The following is a 22,970-nucleotide window of genomic DNA, read 5'->3' as shown; positions in this document are numbered from 1 at the left end:
TTATTCAGTTAAAATGAGTCGCAGGGTTGACTTGGTTAGCTTGACACAATCACGTTAGGCTCATGATTTTGAAATTTCTGAAGAAATCAAGACAGGAGTTCCTTTTAACTCCAGCTGTGCTGTCAGCATGTTTGATGGCAGATATTCTGCAGAGTCATGTCGGTCTCTGGTCTGACTTTTCGTCTACAAAACTTTTTGGGTAACAGGGTTGTATATTAGCCTTGCAAAGCAAATGGATTTGCCTGTTTCCTTGTTTCTCGCTGGCGAATCCATTTTGCAAAGCTCCCGTCTGAACCATTAGGGCCCGGTTAGTAAGTGACAGGACCAATCAGCGTCGAGGGGCAGTACTTTCAGGCGTGGTGGAGTCGTTATGTAACCAAGCAGCAACAAGAGGCCAGAAGAGACGGAAGAGCTTAAGGCTGGCTCAGACTACACGAATTCAGTCAGATTTAAGCCCAACTGCAACATCACAGCTCATCGTCAAAACTCGGGCCTGATTTAAAGCATCAGGAACGACAATGGTCTTGAAGTGTGACATACTTAACAATACGCCAAGACGCCCCACGACCACGATTCAACAAGACTAGCATGTCAGAATTTTTTCATACATTGTCATCTAGATTGATAACCTGACCTGACGTTAACAACAGGTTACAATCACACCGAGCTCTTCTGTCGCAGAGTGATTGACACTCTTTGGCCCGCCCCCCAACAACCTGTGAACTCGTACTCAGTCACGGAGACGGTGGTGATGTCAGCATACGGTGAGCGGTAGGGTAGCACTCTTGTAGTGTGGCCATGCTGTCGACCAAGACAGGACAAGATTTGGTGGCATAGTCTGGCATGGTGCCATCGTGGATGACCAAAAAAATCGTTTAGTCTGAGCTGGCCATTAGCGTGGATGCTGCTAAAGCGCCAGTTTGATCAGAACTTGATGACATTTCTTCGTTAAAAGAAGAGCAAAGAACAGCAGTAAGTTGTTTTCTTTTCAAAAACGACAAAAGCCGTGCACTGACATGTTTACAGTCGCCATGGTTCGCGATATTCCTCAGTAGCTGCGCATGCGCACCTCGGTAGTGGCTACGTCACCTGTTTTGTTGCTCTGATTGGCCCGTAAAGATGTGATAAACAGAACGTTCATCCAATCTGAGTGTTTTTCAAATCCTCTGCCCTTTCCCAAACACTTCGTATTGAAAGTTTTCCAGGTGGATGTGTAAAACACATCCATCTGGCGTTTCAGGTTAGTTGCACTTATGTTGTGGGGCGCAGCTCTGAGGTACAATAACTATTACATGAAACGAAATGTTTTTGGGTTTAGAACAGTTGTTGCAATAACGGGAAACATTTATGCTAAAAATGGATTTTAAAACTAATTTCAGGCATTACATTTTTTTTTTTTCATTGATTATTTAGAATTTTACAGGTGGGACTGAAAATGTCCTCAAATTCTGGATTGTCCCGTCCGTCTAATGGATGTTAGGATGAATCCACCAAGGGGTTAGCTGTAAACATTTCGCCTCAGTCACTTTCAGTGCAATGCTCCAAAAAGCGGTGAAAGATAAAAAACAATTTCAGTGTTAGTTTGTGGCAGAGATGTGTGTGTGGGTATTATAACCATATCATTAATGTAACTTTAATATCTTTACTGAATATTTAGTCAAATCCAAAATGTGTTAGGTTGTGCCCCTCTCTCCAGTGGGAGGAGAATCAACCAGTCTGAACTTTAGACCAGATAACACTGGTTTATGGGTCACCTTTCTGACAGTTTATATATGACACAGATTCAATGACAGGTGTTTGATTTTGGACTCTGTGACGAGTTGAACAGCAGGAGGTACAGACAGCACAACTGAGGACCACAACTCAGGTATGATCATTAAAATCTAAAATAGTAAGTTTACAGAAATGCTGCATGATGATTGGCTACTGAGTTACATGATCTCTACTTCAGTTGTTACTCTTCTCCTCCACTTTGTTTCATTGTTTTCAACATCTGATTCTGATTTTTTCCATCTGAATATAGTACTGCAGAAAAATATTAGAAAAATAGCGAAAGAAGGTGAAAATTTATCTGAAAATAGCTCTTTAAATGTGAATTTGGTCTATTTTGAAGAATATGAAATTATCTCAGAGAACTAGAGTGAAGAGGATCAATGAGAAACTCAAAGAGAGCCACAAAGTCCAGAGCAAGACTCCGGAAAGAAAACTTATGAGAGATGTGTCTAAAGACGAAAAAAACAAGGTGGGTTTGTTTGTTTTTTTCAGTTTAAGGAATAAGAACTTCCCCTAATAGTCAATGCAGAGTTAACTTGGTTAAACTTTAAGCCAAACTTGGCTGGAGCTCGATGATCTGAACAAGCTCACAGGAAGCAGAGCACACACATGAATTAAAATCTACTAAGAGCATTAGACAGTAACACTCTTTACCTTTGTACCTGGGAGCAGTATAACCAGGGAGGAAACTAGTGAGAGTACAGTATGTCTCATTTTCAGGCTTGTGGTTCTTGGTGTGACGTTTGCATGTTCTTCTTCCATCTTTAGTAAAGATTTCTTTCTAGTCTTTCCTCCAGTCAAACAGATCTGGTTTATCTTTCCAGTTCATGACCTAAAGATGCAGAAGGATCAGTGCTGTGTGAAGCTCTCGGTCCAGCCGTCCAGAGGACTGGTGGATGAGAAGTTCACCATCTTGGTCCAGAACACGCCGCCTGGTTTCCAGCTGACTGTACACGTCCTCCATCATAGCGAGGATGGACATGACTGGGAGGCGTTTGCTCACTACACCGCCGATAACACGGGGACTGTGAACGGTACTAGACTTAAGATCCTGATGTTGAAATTCTCTGAACTCTGTGTCTGTTGGTAAACGATGCCAGACTGGCTTGTAGACTGTGGCTGACGTCGCCTTCAGTCCTCCTGCAGGGTAGCGTCCACAAACCTTATTTGAATGGGCCTATTAACCTCCCACAGCCTACACACAACTTTATTTCCATTCTCTTGATAGAAATACTGCTGGGGTGCCAGTAGACCTAGTGGTAAGGCTGCACCTCATGTATGGAGGCTATAGTGCTCAAAGCAGGTGGTCTGGGGTCAAGTCTGACCTGTGGCTCCTGTCCTGCAAGTTATTCTTCTCTCTCTCTCCCAAATTTCTCACTCCATCCACTGTCCTGTCCAAATACAGGCACAAAAAAGATCCAAAATAACACTTAGAGCTGGACGCCTGCTTAGACACAAAATTTTACTGGCATTATAGACCAAAATTTAATCTCACTGACATAATTTTGGTCTAAATGAATGAGGATGGTGATGTCTAATGTTTTAGTTAACCTCATGTTAACTATACATGTTTTTAACAGTGTTCAGGTCTGGCCCCAGATTTGTCTGGACTCCTGATAAACCCAGAGACGGATCCTCCCCAGTTAGGAATTATTGATGATGGTAGTATTGATGCTAGCATCCTGGCTAAAACTTCATTCTGGAGCTGAAAAGCGTATAAAGCAATTATTGGGTCTGATATTGAAGATACATATTTATGCTTCTTTTTTAACCTCTTTTAACTTCTTTCTCAGCCAATTTTTGCCACTTTTATTGACCATTTTTCATCAATTTTGTGCACTTTTTACACAGTGTGCCACTTTCTTTTTATTTTTATTTTTTTTACCACTTTTAACCCCTTTTTACCACTTTTTCTGCTGTTCCTGCCACTTTTTACCCTTTTTTGCAATAGTGACCCCTTTTCACCACTTTTAATGCCCATTTTAACTCAATTTAATTCTTAATGCTGATTTTTTTGCCACTTATAACCCATTTTTGTGACTTTCCACCATCTATTCTGCACGTTAACCCATTTTACCTCTATAAAACCCATTTTCCCTGCTTTATATGCCAATACATGCCAATTTTAACAGCATTTCACTCTTTCTTATGCTTATTTTTGCCACATGTAACCCCTTTTTTATCTTTCTTTTCTGCCTGTTTGTCAAATTTTTATGCCATTTTTGTGACTTTCCTTCTTAACTTTGCTTCTGTTAAACCATTTTCTCCACTATTTACCCCTGCTAAATAAAGTTATTGTATTGTATTGTATTGTTCATCACTTTTTTGGCCCATTTTTACTCTGTAAATCCATTTTGCTTCTATAAAACTCATTTTAATTACTTTTTATTCTAATTTATGCCAATATTAACAGCATTTCACTTTCTTATGCTTACTTTTGCCACTTGTAACCCCTTGTCACCTTTTTTATGCCCATTTTTACCATTTTTAAGCCATTTTTGGGACTTTCCTTCACTTTTTCTGATTCTTTTAACCCATTTTTGCCACATTTAACTAATTCTTTCCTCTTTAACCCATTTTCCCCACTTTTTATTCCAATATGTGCCAATTTTAACAGCCCTTCGCTCTTTCTTATGCTTATTTTTTGCCACATGTAACCCCTTTTCATCTTTTTTCTGCCTTTGTTGAATTTTTAAGCCATTTTGTGACTTTCTTCCATTATTTTTCTTCTGTTAACCCATTCTTGCCTCACTATTGACCATTTTTCACCACTTCCCTGCCCATTTTAACTCTGTTAACCCATTTAACCTCTATAAAACCAACTTTCCCCACTTTATATTCCAATACATGCCCATTTTAACAGCATTTTACTCTTTCTTATGCTTATTTTTGCCACTTGTAACCCCTTTTACCTTTTTTCTACCTGTTTTTACAATTTTTTAGTCATTTTGTGACTTTCCTCCATTTATTCTGCTTCTGTTAACCCATTTTGCCACTTTAAAGCCATTCTTGCCACTTTTAACCCATTTTTATTCTGCTTTAAGAAAAGGGGTTCATATTTTGAAAGAGGCTTTGTACTTCTGCATAAATAAACTCATAAATTGTTTGTTGCATTGTTAAGGGTCGTTGTTATTCAGATTAAAAAAAATCAAACATTGTTATCACAGCCTGACTCTACAATGGACCATGATTTTGCTGACCTCCATGGTCCCCCCATTGGGCTGGCCCCAGAAAGCTCTCTGCTTCATCCCCCCTTATGCACGGCCTTGATAGTGTTGGAGGAATCAACACCAAACTGTGATAATAATTCTTATATTTCTAACACAGTTTCAGAGGATCCCAGTCTGGGAGGGACGTATACTGGCGTTGAACCGATGGGTCTCATGTGGAGCCTCAGAACAGTTCCTGGCAGCAAACCTTGGCTCAGGTAGGAAAACGAGAGTAAAACTGTCCATAAAAAACCAAAACTTTGAGGATCAGCGTCGGTGTCTTTCATTGTCCCTCAGGATGAGAAAGAAGAACGTCCAGACTCCCATGGAGTTCATGATCTCTGTGTACCAGGGTCACCAGACGGAGGGCTTCACAGATCAGGTGCCACTGGTTGGTATGGCAGTGGAGCGCTGGTATATGGCGCCTGGTGTCAAGAGGATCCCGATCACTGAGGAAGGACTCACTGCGACTCTTTTCCTGCCCTCAGGTAGGTTCAGAGTTGGGGGAATGGTTTTCTTTGACTGGAGCTAAGGTGTGCTGCAGAAACTGACCTTTTCTTGCTTTCTACAGCAGACATTCTTAGTGAGTGACATCTTGGTCTGGTTAGAGGAAGCAGGATTTATTTTACACATAAACATGTACAGGAGAAGCAAAGAGATGATGTTGACAACTTTGACCACAGGAGGTGCCAAAACCAACACAGAGTTCTGCACAGGAAATGCAGTTCCTTATATGGAAGTGCAATACACAACAATGAAATACCACGATGGCACGTTCTGAGATTAAGTATAATCACTGATAATTTAAGGCTTAAAAACATTTTCACATCAGTAAAGACACAAAATGCAACGGATGTGCAAAATAGCAGAAGACAGCAGCTCCATTATTTGTAAGCACTTACATTTGTGTGAAACCTGAGTCTAGTGCAGGAGATTTTCGTTCTTATGTAAATATAGAGTCACATTATCATCTCAGTGCATCTGGTGTTGTGTCTCTTCTGAAGGACCAGGACCTTTCCCTGCCATCATAGACCTCTGGGGGGGTGGAGGGCAGTTGGTGGAGTACCGTGCATCTCTTCTGGCCTCCAACGGCATCGCCGCCCTGGCCCTCGACTACCTGACACCAAAAGTTACCATGGAAACAGGGAAGATAGTCGAAAATGATTATTTTGAGGTAAGCTTCTGAATTTGGGATTCTTAACTAGCTGTTGAATCAGAACACCTCAAAATGATAAGGATCAGAGACCCGAATGATACCCATGTGTTAATTTTGGCAGCTGTTTTTAATTTTAGTTTTAGTCTTTAAATTAAATGCATTTTACTAGTTTTAGTCACATTTAGTCATTTCTATCCTTTTTAGTTTTATTCTAGTTTTAGTCGACAAAAAAACAAAAACATTTTAGTCTCGTTTTAGTCCATAAAAAGTCCTCACATTTTACTTTTAGTCCAAGCATTTATTCTCTGGCCTAAATCTGGTACCAGATTATGGTAGTGTGTTCTCTGCACTCTGCCAAACCTGGGGTCCCTGCTTTCTACAGCTGAGAGGCAGAATAGCTACAGATGCATTGCATTTTGACAGATTTACCCACAGTAGAGAAATATCACAGATTTTGAATGTCAGATGAAAACTACATTACATTTTAGACAAGTTTTAGTCATTTTTACAAAAACTAAATGTAGTTTTTGTCAGTTTTAGTCACCACAGATCTATTTTTGTTAGTTTTAGTCTAGTTTTTTTTTCATGGAAAAAAGGCTGTCGATGAATAGTTTTAGTCGACGAAATTAACACTGTGATTCCTGACCCTACCTGCAGGAGAAAAGACAAGGCTGTGACATGCAGAACACATTCCTCTGGTATCAAATATGCAACAAACACGCACCCAGTCTGAAATGACAACTGGTCATACCATTATATAGAATGCAGCTTATTTTTCTAACAAACGCATCAAACGTGCATCTTAATCCACCTGAGTTAGCGGCTGATTTCATGCCACTCTTTATAGGACTGCTCTGATTATAATAAAGTTACATAACAATACCATTTGTAAATATTGTCAGATAAGTGAAGGTTTATCGAGGTCTTTATACAGTAGACCAGCGGTGTCAGACTCAGTCACAGCAGGGGCCGGATTCTGGATTTAGGTCCAACCTGAGGGCCTATAAAGGTCAACATTTATCTATAACTGTCAACTTCATTTTCACCAGTAATAAAATATGAAAAAAACAGCACTGATGATAAATAATTTTGAGATTAAAAAAGTAAAAATGATAAGTTTTAAGGTAAAAATCTGATATAAAAATTTCAACTTATTAGTTCAAAAGATCAGAACACAATATTAAAAATAGAAAAAGAGTTCTTTTAAGAAGGAAATAGCAAGAAGGAAGTTGAAATCATAAGATTGAAAGGTCAAAATATGACATCAAATTTGAAATCATGAGTTTAAAAGTCAAAATTTGAGTTCAGATTAAAAATTGTTTGTCTGTAGTTAAAAATATGGGATTAAAAAGCCAAAGTTAGGAGTTGAAAATGTAAAAATATGAGATTAAATTCAAAATAATGACTTAAAAAGTTAAAATATGACTTAAATTTAGAACTGTGTATCTAAAAGATCAAAATAAGATTTAAAAAGTAAAAATTATGAATTTAAAATGTCAAAATATGAGAAAAAAATTGAAATCATGAGTTTAAAAGTCAAAATATGACTTGAAATTTTAAATTGTAGTTCTGGTAGTTGAAATATGGGATTAAAAAGCCAAAAGTAGGAATTGAAAATGTCTAAGTATGAGCGAGAATTCAAAATGAAGACTTAAATTTACGATTGGGATTTTTAAAGGTCAAAGTATGATATAAAAAGTAAAGAGTATTCATTTAAAATGTCAAAATATGGGAAAAATTTTGAAATCATGAATTTAAAAGTCAAAATGTGGGATAAAAAAGCCAAAGTAAGGAGTTGAAAAGGTCAAAATATGACTTGAAATTTGAAATTGTGAATCTAAAAGGTAAAATGGGACATATAAAGTCCAAATTATGATTTAAAAAGGTCAAATTATGAAATGAAAACTCAAAATCATAAGTTTGAGTCGTAATCTTGAGATGCAAATTGATATGAAATAAAACCTCAAATTAAGTTCTTTCCCCACATTCTTGACTTTGAATGAAATCTTTCTTACTATTTAATTGTTCAGATTTGTATGGCTTAACAAGCATATTTTAAATAATCGCGTTGAAATCTACATTATTATACTGGAGGAAATCTGCAGACCTCATACTGGTGGGCCAGTTAGAATACAAATATGATATGGTGTTGCGGACCGGATATAATCGTTCCACTGGCCGGAGTTGGCCCCCTGGCCTTGAGTTTGACACCACAGCAGTAGACACTGGGACAGTTGCCTGTTATCTTGGTGTATTTATGTGTCAATAAACCATAAATATCTGGTTCAGAGGTTCTTTGCCTTTTAATGTAACCCACTTTGCTAGATGTTTTCACAGCTCTTATGAACAACAGTGCTATAACAAAGCTCTGCTGTCATTCTGCCATCAGACATTTACACTGATACCACAATGGTTTAGTACTTAGTACCCCTGTTTGTTCATGCACAGTGTGTTTGGGGTTGTGAGTAGGGGTTGCTTCTTTTCCACCTCTTACACTGGCACAGAGAGGGGATCACTTTAACCCCTGTTACACCTCTGCAATATTAAAAGGGGCATAAATATCCCACCTTGAAGCAGCACTGTGAATCAGCCTTCTGTGTTATTAGATGCAGTATAAATCACACCAATAAACCATACCTTTACGCTCTGGTACTGTGATGTAATAAAATCAAAACTAGGCCAACAGTCTGACAGCAGTTTGGTTCTAACTGGCTGAATAAAAGAGGGAAAGAATTATCTCTGAGCACACAGAGTCAACACTTTATTTGAGCAAAAATATCACCAGCAGATCTAAAACTGTATTATGTACACATTTTTACAATCTTGATTTTTATGCATTTCACTATGAAATATGAATTTTTTCCTCACCTATGTATATTTTTAAAATTATTTTATACCTTTGCCCCACGTTGAAAGCCTTGTGTCCATCCTGCAGTTTTAACATGTTGTTTTCTGACATGTTTCCTGCAGAAGGCGTATAAACTCCTGGAACAACATCCTCAGATACACGGCAGCAGGATCGCCATTTTAGGGCTTTCTTTCGGCACCTGCATGGCCTTAAAACTGGCCGTTTACTCTCAAGTTATGAAGGTAAGACTATAATAGCCCAGAGCCACTTCCAAATAAATGTTGGTCTACTTCTATAATAGAGGACGTTGAAGCTAAAGACCTGAAATCTTCAGGTGAGCCAATTCCAGTGTTTTTGTTCCTGGTCTGACAAACCGATACACATGTGGACAAAACAGTCAGTACCCTTTGGTTAAAGAAAGAAAAACCCACACTGATCTCAGAAATGACTTGAAACTGATAAAAGTAATAATAAATAAAAAGTGACTGAAAATGAACGTGTGAAAATCAGACATTACATTTGAACTATGGTTTAACAGAATCATTTTAAAAGCAAACTAATGAAACTGAACAATGATAGACCAATGATAGACCAGCATGTTAGAGGTAAAGGCTCTAAGACCATCTCCAAGCAGCTTGATGTTCCTCTGACTACAGTTCACCATATTATTCAGAGGTTTAAGGTCCATGGGACTGTAGCCACCCTCCCTGGATGAAGAGACAGATAATAGAAAAAACTTCCAAAGCTATTAGAGGTGATCTCCAAGGTCAGGATAAATCAAGGAAAAGGAAAGGAAAGGAAATCATAAAAAGCCAGACTGGAATTTGCCAAATGCATTTTTACAAGCCACAAATCTTCTGGGAGAATATCCTCTGAACAGATGAGACAAAACTGGAGCTTTTTGGCTAGGCACATCAGCTCTATGTTCACAGACGCAAAAATGAAGCATCTAAAGAAAAGAACACAGTAGTTACTGTGAACCATGGAGGCGGTTGGTTATGTTCTGGAGCTGCTTTGCTGCATCTGGCACAGAGAGTCTTGAATCTGTGCAGGGTACAGTGAAATCTCATGACTATTAAGGCATTCTGGAGCCAAATGTGCTGCTCAGTGTCAGAAAGCTTGGTCTCAGTACAGGTCATGGGTCCTCCAACAGGACAATGAGCAAAAACAAAGAGCTAAACAAGGAAAGAGCTGGAACATGCAGTCTGGAGGAGGCACCCTTCAAACCTGAGACAGCTGGAGCAGTTTGCTCACGAGAAATGGGCCAAAATACCTGGGACAGGTGCAGATAAATCGCTTGATTGCAGTGATTGCATCAAAAGGTTGTGCAACAAAATATTAAGTTAAGGGTACCATCGTTTTTGTCAAAGTGTCAGTAGTTTGTTTTTAAAAATGATTCTGTTAAACCACAATTCACAAGCAATGTCAGATTTACATTAGCTAATTTTCATTCGTTAATTTTCAGTTCATCAAATTTAACCCTTTCAATGCCAGTTAACCTTTGTAATAAAAAACAGAAAATTAAATATTTTTCATATTCTACATGAAATTTAAATTTCATGAAATGGATTATCACAGCCTAGAATGTGTCAATGATGAGCAACTACTTTAATTTTTATGCACTATTATATCAATTTATACAATTTTTATAAATTGATATAATAGTGCCACTGTAGGAAACCAGAAAAAGGGCATGCAATTTCCCCTCATGCCAAAAATGAGAGAATGGCTGACATTTGATTACAAACAGGAAAAAATGCCAGTTTGAAGCAGTGACTTTTCATGTATTCATTTTTTCTGCAGTGACTGCAGGATGAAAAATTATGGTTTTCATGGGTTTCAGTAGATAAAAATCATACAGAGCTTAACATTTGCCCATTGCAGGATCTGGTGTTAAAAATGACCAAATTTTATTAAAAAAAAACTCTAAACCCTCTAAAATGTATGTTGTTAACATTAACACAGTCAAATTAATCAAATCAAAAAGAGAAAAATCCATAAAAGCTGCAAAATGTCCCAAACCCCCTCTATGGGTCAATGATTTCAACATCCTGAGAGACAGAATTGGTGTTTGTGTTTCTGTGAGCTCAACATAAAAGGGGCTACTTTGTGAGTCTGGATCTGGCACCAAATGGACTATATTTATATATTTATATTTACGAGAATGTGGCTGTCAGTAGTCAGGGCCCTGCAGGCAGATATTTGTCTCATCTAGCCTGGTCTAGAGGCACATAAGAGGACAGGATGTCACATCTTAACACAGTTGTTTTCTACAGTCCTGCATGATTTCTTTACTTTTACCCCCAGCACATGTTGCACAGTAAGAGACCGTTTCTATCTGGTTGATGTTTTAAACTGGTTGCACTGACTCCATTAGAATTGCTCAATTTTTGTGATAAATTTCTTCCACCATGCAAAATGGCATGTCAGTGTGACTGGATCACATTCCAGCATATTCGCAACATTTTCTCCACATATTAAAGCTCCTCACTGAGCTCTCTGCTGATAATCAGACAATGAGAGTTTTCAGCATTTCCCTATGAAGTTTTCTTTTTTTTTCTTTTTTTTAATCATGAATCATTTTATCATTTTGTCTTTTTGGTGATTTCTCTCTGTTGTTTTCCAGCTCAGGTGTGTCGTGTGTGTCAGTGGGAGTCATATTCAGCCAGTAGATGGATCTCTGAAGGAAGTACTGGATCACTTCAACAAGTAAGCTGTAAATGAGGCAGATATCTGGCCTAAGGCCGGTGCCTAGTCCTCCAAGAAATAAAACCTGATTTAAGAGAACATTGGTAAGATTTGTGAAGATAAAGATTTTTTCTTCATCCCATCAGAAACAATGAAAAGACTCGCGTTAATGAGGAGAACCAGATAATCTGGCGAGATCTGCTGCTTCCCATCCCCACTGACCCTGCATTCAAAGTTGATGTGAGTATTAGAAGATGGAATTTCTATTCATCTTTTCTTTAGATTGAAAGAAATGTTTTACAAGGGTTTACTTTTAGTTTGTTTTATTCCATAAGCTAGCTACAGAAAGCTTCATAAACCCCATCTCTAAACCAGGGGTTCTCAACCTTTTCAGCCCACGACCCCCAATATAAAGGTGCTAGAGACCGGGACCCCCACTGTACCTGAAGGTGGTTGAACAGCCATGCACAATTAAGAATAGTCATGTGTGCACAAGGCCGCTCATAAGGGGGGATAAATGGGAGAGCTTTCTGGAGCCCAGCCAAACTGGGGGCCCATGTAGGTCAGCAAAACCATGGTCCTTTGTAAAGTAAAGCTGTGGTATCCATATTTCATATTTAACCTGAAAAAAATAACCACTCTTATCAAAGAAACAAAGTTCTTTTTTTTTAATCATTTGTGTATTAAAATGCTTTCTTAAAAATGTAAAACCCTTCTGTTAAAAAAAAAAAGAATTGAAATGGTTTAAAAATGGCTACAATGGGGTAATAACGGCAAAAAATGGTGGAAAAGGTGATGAAGTTGCGGAAATGGGTTAGCAGTGGCAACAATAGGCATAAATAGTGGTAAAAGGGAGTTTAAATGTGGCTGAAATTGCTTTAAATTGGCAAAAATTGGTGGAAATTTGGTGAAACGGGATGAAACATTGATAATAGCTGGCAAAAAAGGGTTAGCTGAGAAAGAAAAAACAGGCAGATATTGGAAGAAATTGGTTAAACTAGCAAAATTGGGCATGTTAAATAGTGGAATTTGGTTAAAATGGGAAAGAAATGGTGTAAAAAGTGGCAAAAAAGGGGGGGGGGGGGGCTTATAGTGGCAAAAATTGGGTAAACAGAGCCAACAATAGGCAGAGAGTAGCAAGATTTGGTTCAGAAGTGGCAAAAACAAGCAAAAAAAAAAAAGTGGTGGAAATAGTTTAAAACTGACCAAAAAAGGTATTAACTGGCAAAAATGTGTTAAAATTGGTGGGAGAAATGATGAAAAAAAATGGTCAAAACTGGTGCAAAAAGGTAACAGTGTAATTAAAAGGTTTTTTTTACAGCATCTGGAGACCCCCTCTCAGTGTCTTGTGACCCCAAAAGGGGTCCCGGACCTAATGTTGAGAACCACTGCTCTAAACAATCAAAAAAATGAAATCACTTTAATTTACAAATGTATAAAAATTCCCTTTAAGCTCATTCTGGGTACTCACACTGACTGTTCTGTCATTCACTGTGGGTAGATCTATGCCTCAGCCAACTTTATTCTGTAGTACAATTCAAGTGCCACTAGATGGCAGTAGCTGTATTCTATTTCCTATCTGTAAACCATGAACAGAGCCTTAAAGAAAGAGATGATTCTGTCTGCTGAAATACAAAACATTTTACTACTAGAGATGGCAGAAATTTTGAGTGACTATGCACAGCAAATGATATTAAACCAAATATGCCTACCTGATAGAATTAATCAGAACTGTGTGTCACTTTGCAAATGAGATAAGTACTTATAACTTCAGTGCAGGGAAGTGCAAACACAGTGCTTCTCTCAGACACAGATACCTGAGTATTAACCACAGGCAATCAGATCAGGGACTGCAGGCATTAATTCCAATCTACAGATGATTTTCATAAAAATTAGCCAGTAAAGATTGGTTGCCGATCATTCGGTCATACCCACTTCAGAATGTGCAGCTTTAAACTATCTCTCTAGCTGTGAGCAATGTCTGATAAATCCACAGGTAAAAGATTCCTCATGTAGCTGTAGATCGTGATTAAAGCTGAACTGTTGCTCCTGTTTCTCTCTGAGCAGGTTGGACGACTTCAGGTTCCTCTGATGCTGATAGTTGGAGAGGATGATCAGAATTGGCCTGTCCCTGAGTCTGCAAAGGATGTGAGTCATTTTGTAATCATATTTGAAATATTTTAATGTGGGGGCGTCTAGAACCAGCTTCCTCTTTGCTCTAAGCCTGTCACACTGATTGGTGACAGCAGAGTAGTTTCAGGTCAGGTCAGACATGGAAGCATACGCCGGTTTGGCGCTTCACTGCGTCAGCCTTGGTGCTGTACTGCTCTGGCCTTCACATGGCCATCCTTCAGGTCTGCATCAGGCCCATGCCCCATCTCTCCAGGTGTTCTCCCAACTGCCACATCCATGACGCACGTGGTTGCCCCCAGTGTCTGGACCAGCCCACTGGGTCCTGGGAACCCAGTATGTGGTGAGCGGGATCATGCCCAGATAAGCGTGCCAGGTGCCCAGAAAAGCACAGCTGTCGTTCTCTCATCTGAGCACATCAGCATCAGACATACAGTCTAACAACGATGACTGAAGATGTGCCGCTGCGCCCAGTCTGTGCCTCAGGCCTTCAGTCAAGGTCTAGGTCTAAAGTAGTACCCCTGTAAATAAATATTCTCACAGTCCTAACTCAGGCTTTTCCTCTGTTTATCCAGATGAAAGAGATGATGGAGCAGGCTGGGAACAGCCACCTCCTGACTGTCCTGTTGTACCCAAATACCGGTCACCTGATCGAGCCTCCGTACACGCCGCACGTCCGAGCCGCCAACTTCGTAGTAGCCAACTCTCGTCAGAAGGGTAGGTCGATCCTCAGACTGTTCTGAAGTGAAGGTGACGTGTTGAATGATCCAGGATCGTCTCTGTTGTCGTTGCAGTGGTGGCTCTCTACGGGGGAAATATGGTGGGTCATTCTCGCGCTCAGGAAGATGCCTGGAGGAAGATGCTGGTGTTTCTGAGGGTGAATCTGTTCGGTGGTCCAGACCCTGGAGCAACTTCATCGCCCTAGCTGTAACAAAGGTGAAAACTTAGGATCATGAGCACAAGAGGCTTCTGCAGATTGATGGACTCTTAATGTGTCACATGCTCATACAGACAGGCTGTGAAATGTTATAAATAAATGTAATGGTGGATCGTTAGCTCACTTTAGCTCATGAGTTGTGATCTCAAGGTACAGATATGAAGCATGACTTCATAGCCCATGTTGTGTTAAATCAGGTTGCGGTATTGATGATTGTCAATAAAGATTTGATTGAAAACGTCCACTGACAGAATTTGAAGTCAGATCTGTGCGTGTTTCTATTGCTCATATGCATGGGTAAAGGACAAACGCTATCCTCTTCTCTCACACTCAGCATCACCAACACAAGCAAACCAACAAACTAAACCATAGCAGATTTAGCTGCCAATATTTCTCTCATCTTTGGTTACTGTGATGGGCCCCTCCATGACTCTGAAGACTGTTCACACAGTTCTTACTTAAGATTTAACTGTCAGTTGCCAAGTTTTGCAGCTTAAAATCAGTCCGCAGATAGTTCCAAGAAAAAGGGGCAGAAAACCTAAAAGCCTTCATTCCCAAATGGGAACCACAAGTTATATCAAGTCAAAGAAATCCATCCTCCACAACCAAAACAAAGGAAAAATAGTTGGGAATTTTGCCTAGATTGTCTTTAGAAATGAAGATGTACCAGTGTCCAAGACGACTTGTACTTAAAGAAGTCCAGCTGACTTTAGAATACAAATGTAACCCACTTATAATAACATCTTAAGATGATGAAATACATTTTAAGTTTCACTTTCTGCAGTACCTAACTTTGTCCAGCAGAGGGCAATGGTGGCGCTGCAGAGCAGAGAGGGTAACAGCAACACGCCCATGCAGGAGAGTTGATAATGGACCGTCTGCACAAGAAAGGCTTTACGATTTCTTTGCTCAATTTGCCAAAAATAACATCCTCAGATGTGGTTCGTGTTGTAGAAATGTACTCATCGACAACCACATTCAAGGTGGAACGTGGGTATAAGTTCTTTTTGGAGTAATTCATCCATAACTTTGAAGGTAAGTGGTTGACGTAGTTTATTAGCAGCTATCATATGCTAGCTTAGCGATAGATAAACATTACACATGTGGAACAAAAAACGACACTAAAGTAATCGTAACTGGGTGTTTTGGTATGTACACATGTTTTTATATTAACTACAATGCATTAAAGGTGCAGTGTGTAAAATTGGGACTATCAACATCTAACTGTCAATTCTGGAGTGTGATGATCATTTCTCTGGTGATAACTGTGGGAACCAGTGAAGTTTAAAAATCAATACATGCTTAACTGTTATTTGGTTCCTTCTATGGTGCCATAGAAACAGGCAAAATGCAAAAATCCAAGATGGCAGCGCCCTTGGAGGGGACCCTCCCTATGTATGAATAAAAGGCTTATTCTGAGTTAATTTAAAACATAAATTTAAAAAATGTGTTATCAGATGTCATCACTAATTTAGATCAATCTACTTATAAATGTTATGTTTCATTTTAACCAAGCTTGTTTTGCTAAATGCTACTAGGCTAAATGTGCAGTGTGTAATATTTATATGGTGTTCATTTTGCTGCTCTTAAAGATGTTAAAAACATAATTAGTTTTAGCTGTAATTAGAACAAGCAGCAGCTGACAAAGCTGGTCTTTGATTAAATCAAAAGCCTGTTGAAGAGCTTGTGCTGGTGTAGATGTACATTGGTAAATAACCATATCATCTGCTTAAAAATGAAAAGAAGCATTTGGAATATTCCATCCAAGACAATTGATATATACACTCACTGGCCACTTTAGTAGGTATGGGTTGCTAATATAGGGTGGGGCCCTTTTTGCCTCCAGAATGGCCTTAATTTGTTGTGGTGCAGTTTCAACAAGGTGTTGGAAACATTCTCCAGAGTTTTTTGTCCATATTGATATGATAGCATCATACTTTGCTGTAGATTATTCAGCTGTACATCCATGATACGAGCCTCCCGTTCCACCACATCCCAAAGATGCTCTATTGGATTGAGATCTGGTGACTGTGGAGGCCACTGGAGTACAGTGAACTCATTGTCATGTTCAAGAAACCAGTTTGAGATGATTTGAGCTTTGTGACATGGTGCATTATCCTGCTAGAAGTAGCCATCAGAAGATGGGTACACTGTGGTCATAAAGGGATAGACATGGCCAGTAACAGTACTCAGGTAGGCTGTGGCATTTAAACGATGCTTAATTGGTACTATGGGGCCCAAAGGTGCCAAGAAAATATCCCATATTATTCAGTAAGTCATCTTGACCACGTAAACTTGCCTAAATGCAATGAGTTGCTGCTTTGTGATTGTCTGATTAGCTTTTTTGTGCTAACAGGTAATTGAACAGGTGTACCTAATAAAGTGGCCGGTGAATGTATAGTGGAATAAAAGGTATGTTTAAAGAGGTGTTGAAGCGTCACAGAGGAGGAGCAACAATGAAGGAAGAGAAGCTTTAAGGTAAAAAAACAAACAAACTGCTAAACGAAAGTAAAAGTTAGTTTGAGCCACAGCTGAGCTGCAGTCGCCACTCATCTCCCTGTTTCTCTTCAAGGACGTCAGCTGAATATATCATTTCCTCTGTGGAATCTCTGCATATCTCTGGTGAGTACATGACCCAATGAAGGCATGATCAAGCTATGTAAGTTTAAGTTTAGTTGAAATAGAATAACATTATACGTGGATTTTTTAAACATCTGTTTACGTTGGTCATACATTATGCTGTAATGTCATATAAATGTGCCACTGCTTACATCCATATATGAAGCCAACATTTGGGCTTAGCCACAAAACAGAACTAGAGTGGGCTCACACTGGCTAGCGTACGTCACAGCTAGCCTTAGCTAAAGCTAACTAGCAGACTGGTGTTGACATGTTTCTGGCGTGTCAAAACAGGAAAACCTGTCAAACAAGAAACACGACTTATGCTCAGTGTTTACCTGAGTTAAAGGCAGTGCATGTCTATTTATAGAGCACTGTTCATTCATAAAGCAATTCAGTCTGCTTGATGGAATTGTAAAGCGCTTTTAGCACTCAAGCAAGTTTTGCCTATTTTTGGTCTGCCTGTTCTTTTAATCCAAAATCGCCTGTAGAATTTTAACCTTTTTAAGTACAACAAAGTTACAGCCATCCTTTTTTCAGGATAGCTTAGACTATCAGAAAATGATAGTTTTTACATGGAAAAAACTATTGAGCGTGTTCAGCAAGCTGCTTACACAGGCATAGACTGTTTCGAGCACTTGCAGGGAAATTTCGTACATGAGAAGTTTAGAGTGCAAGCAGAACAAGTTTCATGCACACAGCCGCGCGAATGAGAGAAACTGTTTTGAGAACGTGCAGGTAATTTAAGCAAAAATTAAGGGTTTAAGAGCAAGCAAATATTTTCAGCATGGAGAAAGTTGTGTGCAAGCACAGAAATTTTTGTATGCGGAAAGAGTGTTTTAAGTATGCACAGAAAGTTTCACACAAGGGTAGATAAAGTTCAAGTAGACAGAAAGAAAATTTTGTACATGTGAAGTTTTGAGTACAAGCAGACAGAGTTTCATGTGCACAGAAAAAAAAAAAAAAAGAATTTATGGGGAGAAAATATGTTTGAGCATGAGCTCAGGAAATTCATGACAGCAACTAAAGAATTGAGAGCAAGGAAAAATTTCATAGGCAGAGAAATTTCATACACTAGAAGTTTTAAGTACAAGCAGAGATGGTTTCATTCATGTACAGAAAATCTGAGAGTGACATGCTGTAAGGATGTTCGATAAATGTATCAAAAGTTCTTTGACCACCCTAACAGATTATCCAAGTCACAGCCAGAACAACAATGAACAAACCCTTTCACATCTGCACTGGTCTCCTACAGGCTTTGTCTATCAGGAGAAAAAAAAAACTTGGCAACAAAAAATAACAAACCATCACTATCGACTCTCTCTGTGAAACTTATTCACATTTTGTGCAAATGTGGTATTCCTATGTGTAAAACTCCCATATCACTGAGTCTCTCTTTTTCTATCCTCTTAATCACTCCTGTCCTTGACTTTGTGACATTTTTCATCGCAGTCAAAGAAAAAAGAGTGGCAGAGTGAGGGAGGTCCAATAACTTTGACCTCTCAAATCTAACCAGTTCAACCTTTTGGTGAATACGCGTCCTCCTAACAGAGGACGATAGCCTCTCTATAGGGGTCTATGCGGAGTGCATGGACATAACTACTAGCCTTCTCATGCCCTTCCAAAAAAGTCCTCACATTTTAATCTTCACTTTTAGTCCAAGCATTTATTCTCTTTGAATTGAAAATTCAAAAGACTATTTCAGTGCTCCAGTTTCTTCTTTTATTGCTAGCCTGTTGGACGATTTCAAAGCTCCAGTTTCTTCTTCTATTGCTTTCTTGGCAGTAGCTACCAACCAGGGCCAGCCACAGATCAACAAGAGACAAGACAGCTGTCCACTAGTTTGGAAAGTAAAAAATTAGTCCTCTATTGCCACAACAATGAAAACAATGAAAACACTCCTAAAATGTGATCCATGTGCATTTTACACACTGGAAAATCCTGTTTGCACAAACTGTGGATTGGTTTTATGAGTATAAATGATAGCAATTTCTTTGGTGTGTTTGTTTGAAGGTTACTTATCTCCTGATAGACGAGGCCTGTAAGAACTAAATGTACATGTGACAAGGTTTGATATGTTTATCTGGCATACCTGCAACACACATTCTAATTGTCCAGATCTGCCTGGAAAAATAAATGTCTGTGACTTGATTTGTCCTTAAAGGGTTGACATTCTAAAGGCATTTTTTGCATAGAAAATACAAGTGGACCAAAAATAGCGAAAACTATTTGTATGTTTTTATCTTCCAAAGTTTGCCTTAATCTAACAAATACTTTAATAATAACTGTGGTTCAAGGTTGAAGTTTTCTAAACTATCTTGTCCTCAGATTGTAGAAATGTCTGCTGCCAGCTGTCTGCTGACTGAAGATCAGTTCCTGTGCTCCATCTGTCTGGATGTCTTCACTGATCCAGTCACCATACCATGTGGACACAACTTCTGTAAAAACTGCATCACTAAGAACTGGAAAACTGGAGTCCTGTATCTCTGTCCCATCTGTGAAGAGGTTTTCTCCACCAGACCGCAGCTGAAGGTGAACACTTTCATCAAGGAGATGTCTGCTCAGTTCAGACAGTCAACTCAGCAGGAATCCAGCAGCAGCAGCTCAGAGAGACAAGTTTCCAAACCAGGAGAAGTTCCCTGTGACGTCTGCACTGGAACCAAACTGAAGGCCCTGAAGTCCTGCCTGGTGTGTCTGGCTTCTTACTGTGAGACTCACCTGGAGCCTCATCTGACTATGTCAGGTCTGAAGAAACATCAGCTGATCGACCCTGTGGAGAACCTGGAAGACAGGATGTGTGAGAAGCACGACAAACTGCTGGAGCTGTTCTGTAAGAACGACCAGAGGTGTGTCTGCTTGATGTGCACTGTTTTAGAGCACAAGAATCATGATGTTGTTCCTCTGAAAAAAGAAATTGAAGTAGAGAAGTTAATGCTGAGAATGAGAAAAAGTGAAATCCAGCAGATGATTCAGAATAGACAGCTGAAGATTGAAGAGCTGAAACGCTCAGTGAAGCTCAGTGATGAGAATGCAGACAGAGAGATAGCAGAAGGTGTTCAGGTCTTCACCGCTCTGATAGAGACTGTGCAGAGAAACCTCGACAGACTCATCGATTCAGTCAAAGAGAAGCAGAGACAGACAAAGAACCAGACTGAAGGCTTCATCAGAGAGCTGGAACAGGAAATCTCTGAGCTGGAGAAGAGGAGCACTGAGGTGGAGCAGCTCTCACGCTCTGAAGACCACCTCCAACTCCTCCAGAACTTCAAGTCTGTGAACGCTGCTCCACCCACCAAGGACTGGCCTGAAGTCAGAGACCATCCACCTTCATATGAGGGGACTGTGAGGAGAGCTGTGAAGCAGCTGGAGGAGACCATCAGTGAACAGATGAAGAAGCTGATTAGTGAGTTGGAGCTGAAGAGAGTCCAGCAGTATGAGGTGGATGTGACACTTGATCCTGATACAGCGAATCCCTTTCTCATCTTGTCTGATGATGGAAAACAAGTTAAATACGGTAATGTACAGAAGAGTCTCCCAGACAACCCAAGGAGATTTAATCACTGTGCTAATGTCTTATCAAAGCAGAGTTTCTCTTCAGGCAGATTTTACTACGAGGTTCAGGTTAAAGGGAAGACTTACTGGGATTTAGGAGTGGCCAGGAAGTCCATTAAGAGAAAAGGACCAATCACACAAAATCCTAAAAATGGTTACTTTGCGATATGTTTGAGGGATAACAAACAGTACATAGGTTGTGTTGACCCACCAGACAGTCTCTCTCTGAAGTCTGGTCCTGAGAAGGTGGGGGTGTTTGTGGATTATGAGGAGGGTCTGGTCTCCTTTTATGACGTTGATGCTGCAGCTCTGATCTACTCCTTTACTGGCTGCTCCTTCACTGAGAAACTCTACCCGTTCTTTAGTTCCGGCACTTATGATGGTGGTAGAAACTCTGCTCCTCTGATCATCTCTCCTCGAATAACAAGGTCTTTGTTGAGATGAAAGACATATCAAGAATGCTTTGGCTCAGCTGTTGGCAACAAAGGCTAGTAAGATTCATTGTGAGTACCACTGTATCCAGTTGACATAATGTATAGAAGTAATGGATATTAGGAAGGTCACTTATCTAAAAAGTTTAACTCTGATGTACAAAGCATTTAGAAGTGGTACTTTAAGTTAAAAAGACTTAAAGCTAAGTTTAAAAGAGCTAGAATAACAGTTTGTTAAAAATAGTCATGTAAAAACATTTTTGTAGTTTATCTGCTATTGATTAGTTTGGTCTTGAGATTTGTTTATTTCTGTGTACTTCCGGTTCTAGCCACTAGGAGGAGCAGGTTGCCTGTTCTTCATAGAGTGGTGCAGGAATTAGTCCTAAAACGTTAGCATTAGCACTTTAGTTAGCATTTTAGCACTTCCGGTTCCCTCGTCTGAAAGTCTATGGGATTTTTGAGTGAGTTTTCCATTAAATGCCTGAAATAAGGTCTGTGGTGAACACAAGCTCAGGAGAGTTTAACGTTTTATCCTATGACATAAAATACATCTGAAACATGCCCGACCTTTGAATTGTGTATCTTTTCACGTCTTGATGAAGGCGGTTGCTAAAAGACAGCTAACAAGGACTAGAGCGTTTGTCAAACGACTATATGTCATCATCCGAAATGCTGCAACTGAGCCTGCCGTTCAGTTGTATCCACGGGTGATGACATTAAATTCAGTTGACGGTGTTGTAGTTTAATATAGCATGACATTAGCTTTATACTTTCGTCAGTTACATTAACAAACCAGATATGAAGCTTATATTATCAATTTATGAAGATTATCTTTATGAACAAAACGTGTAAGTTTCATAAACTTTTATTAGACACAGAGCTTATTTTCAGCAATAATCCAAAAACCCATTGAAAAACCCCATAAGCTCGACACCGAGGGAACCCATGCAACGTGAACTTCCAGGTTTGCCTACAAAATTATGTCACGACTACAACACTATTGATTAGTGTTGAGTTAGAGCTAGCAAGAATGTGTCTGTCTTTCTTCTAAGTCTTTCCCTTTTACATGTAAGATTTATGGTTAAAAGTGAAATAAAACTATGTTTAAATGGTTACTCCATTGTAATGAAGATGATTACAGTAAAAGAAGTTGATGTTTTGTTGTTTGAATACCTTTATTCAGTGTTTTAAACTTGAAAACAGCATCTGAACAGAACATATTTGCTGGCTTAACCCTGCTGTCAGAACATGGTGGATACTTGGAGTGTAAAACAGTATCGGTAACAAGAAAGGAGAAAAGGTGATGAACAAACAAAAGACAGTATGCAGTGCTGCCAGACCATAGCGACACACTTCATGGGGAATACAAGTTAGGTGGGAAGCCACTTGATAAGTTAGCACCTGAAAAGATTCACGGAGATCCGAGGAGCAAAATCTGGCCAGGCCAAAACACTCTTAAGGAGGCATTCATATTCCCACCTCCCCTCGACGGTGCGAGGGCTCAACAAGAGTATAGGTGAATATATCACCAAAGACCTACGGCTATTTAGTGGTGAGCAATGGAAGTTTTAGAAGGTTAGTAAACACGCTGGAGCCAAAGTATAAAATAGGTAGTAGCATTGAGAATATT

At 39.4% G+C, this 22,970-nt stretch overlaps 2 protein-coding genes across 3 annotated transcripts; both read left to right on the top strand.

Moving 5' to 3' along the window:
• The first annotated feature begins 1,738 nt into the window (after positions 1 to 1,738).
• LOC121515351 (acyl-coenzyme A thioesterase 5-like) lies at positions 1,739 to 14,977 on the top strand. Of its 2 annotated transcripts, XM_041796060.1 has the most exons (12): positions 1,739 to 1,867; positions 2,132 to 2,242; positions 2,598 to 2,807; positions 5,101 to 5,200; positions 5,280 to 5,470; positions 5,987 to 6,156; positions 9,109 to 9,228; positions 11,613 to 11,695; positions 11,821 to 11,914; positions 13,742 to 13,822; positions 14,380 to 14,521; positions 14,599 to 14,977. In XM_041796060.1, the coding sequence occupies exons 3-12, from the start codon at positions 2,612 to 2,614 to the stop codon at positions 14,727 to 14,729; spliced, it is 1,308 nt and encodes a 435-aa protein (XP_041651994.1). In that variant the 5' UTR covers positions 1,739 to 1,867; positions 2,132 to 2,242; positions 2,598 to 2,611; the 3' UTR covers positions 14,730 to 14,977. The 2 variants fall into 2 exon arrangements, with proteins under 2 accessions (XP_041651994.1, XP_041651993.1); XM_041796059.1 differs by lacking the exon at positions 2,132 to 2,242.
• Positions 14,978 to 19,697: 4,720 nt separating this feature from the next.
• LOC121515690 (E3 ubiquitin-protein ligase TRIM21-like) lies at positions 19,698 to 21,353 on the top strand. Its single transcript, XM_041796592.1, has one exon. It carries the CDS (start codon positions 19,698 to 19,700, stop codon positions 21,351 to 21,353), a length of 1,656 nt encoding a protein of 551 aa, XP_041652526.1.
• Positions 21,354 to 22,970: the final 1,617 nt, after the last annotated feature.

Source organism: Cheilinus undulatus, linkage group 9 (assembly GCF_018320785.1).
Source record: "Cheilinus undulatus linkage group 9, ASM1832078v1, whole genome shotgun sequence".
In the NCBI taxonomy this organism is placed as follows: domain Eukaryota; kingdom Metazoa; phylum Chordata; class Actinopteri; order Labriformes; family Labridae; genus Cheilinus; species Cheilinus undulatus.
The sequence above is the reverse complement of the archived record's forward strand: the minus strand, read 5'-3'. Positions and strand labels throughout refer to the sequence as shown.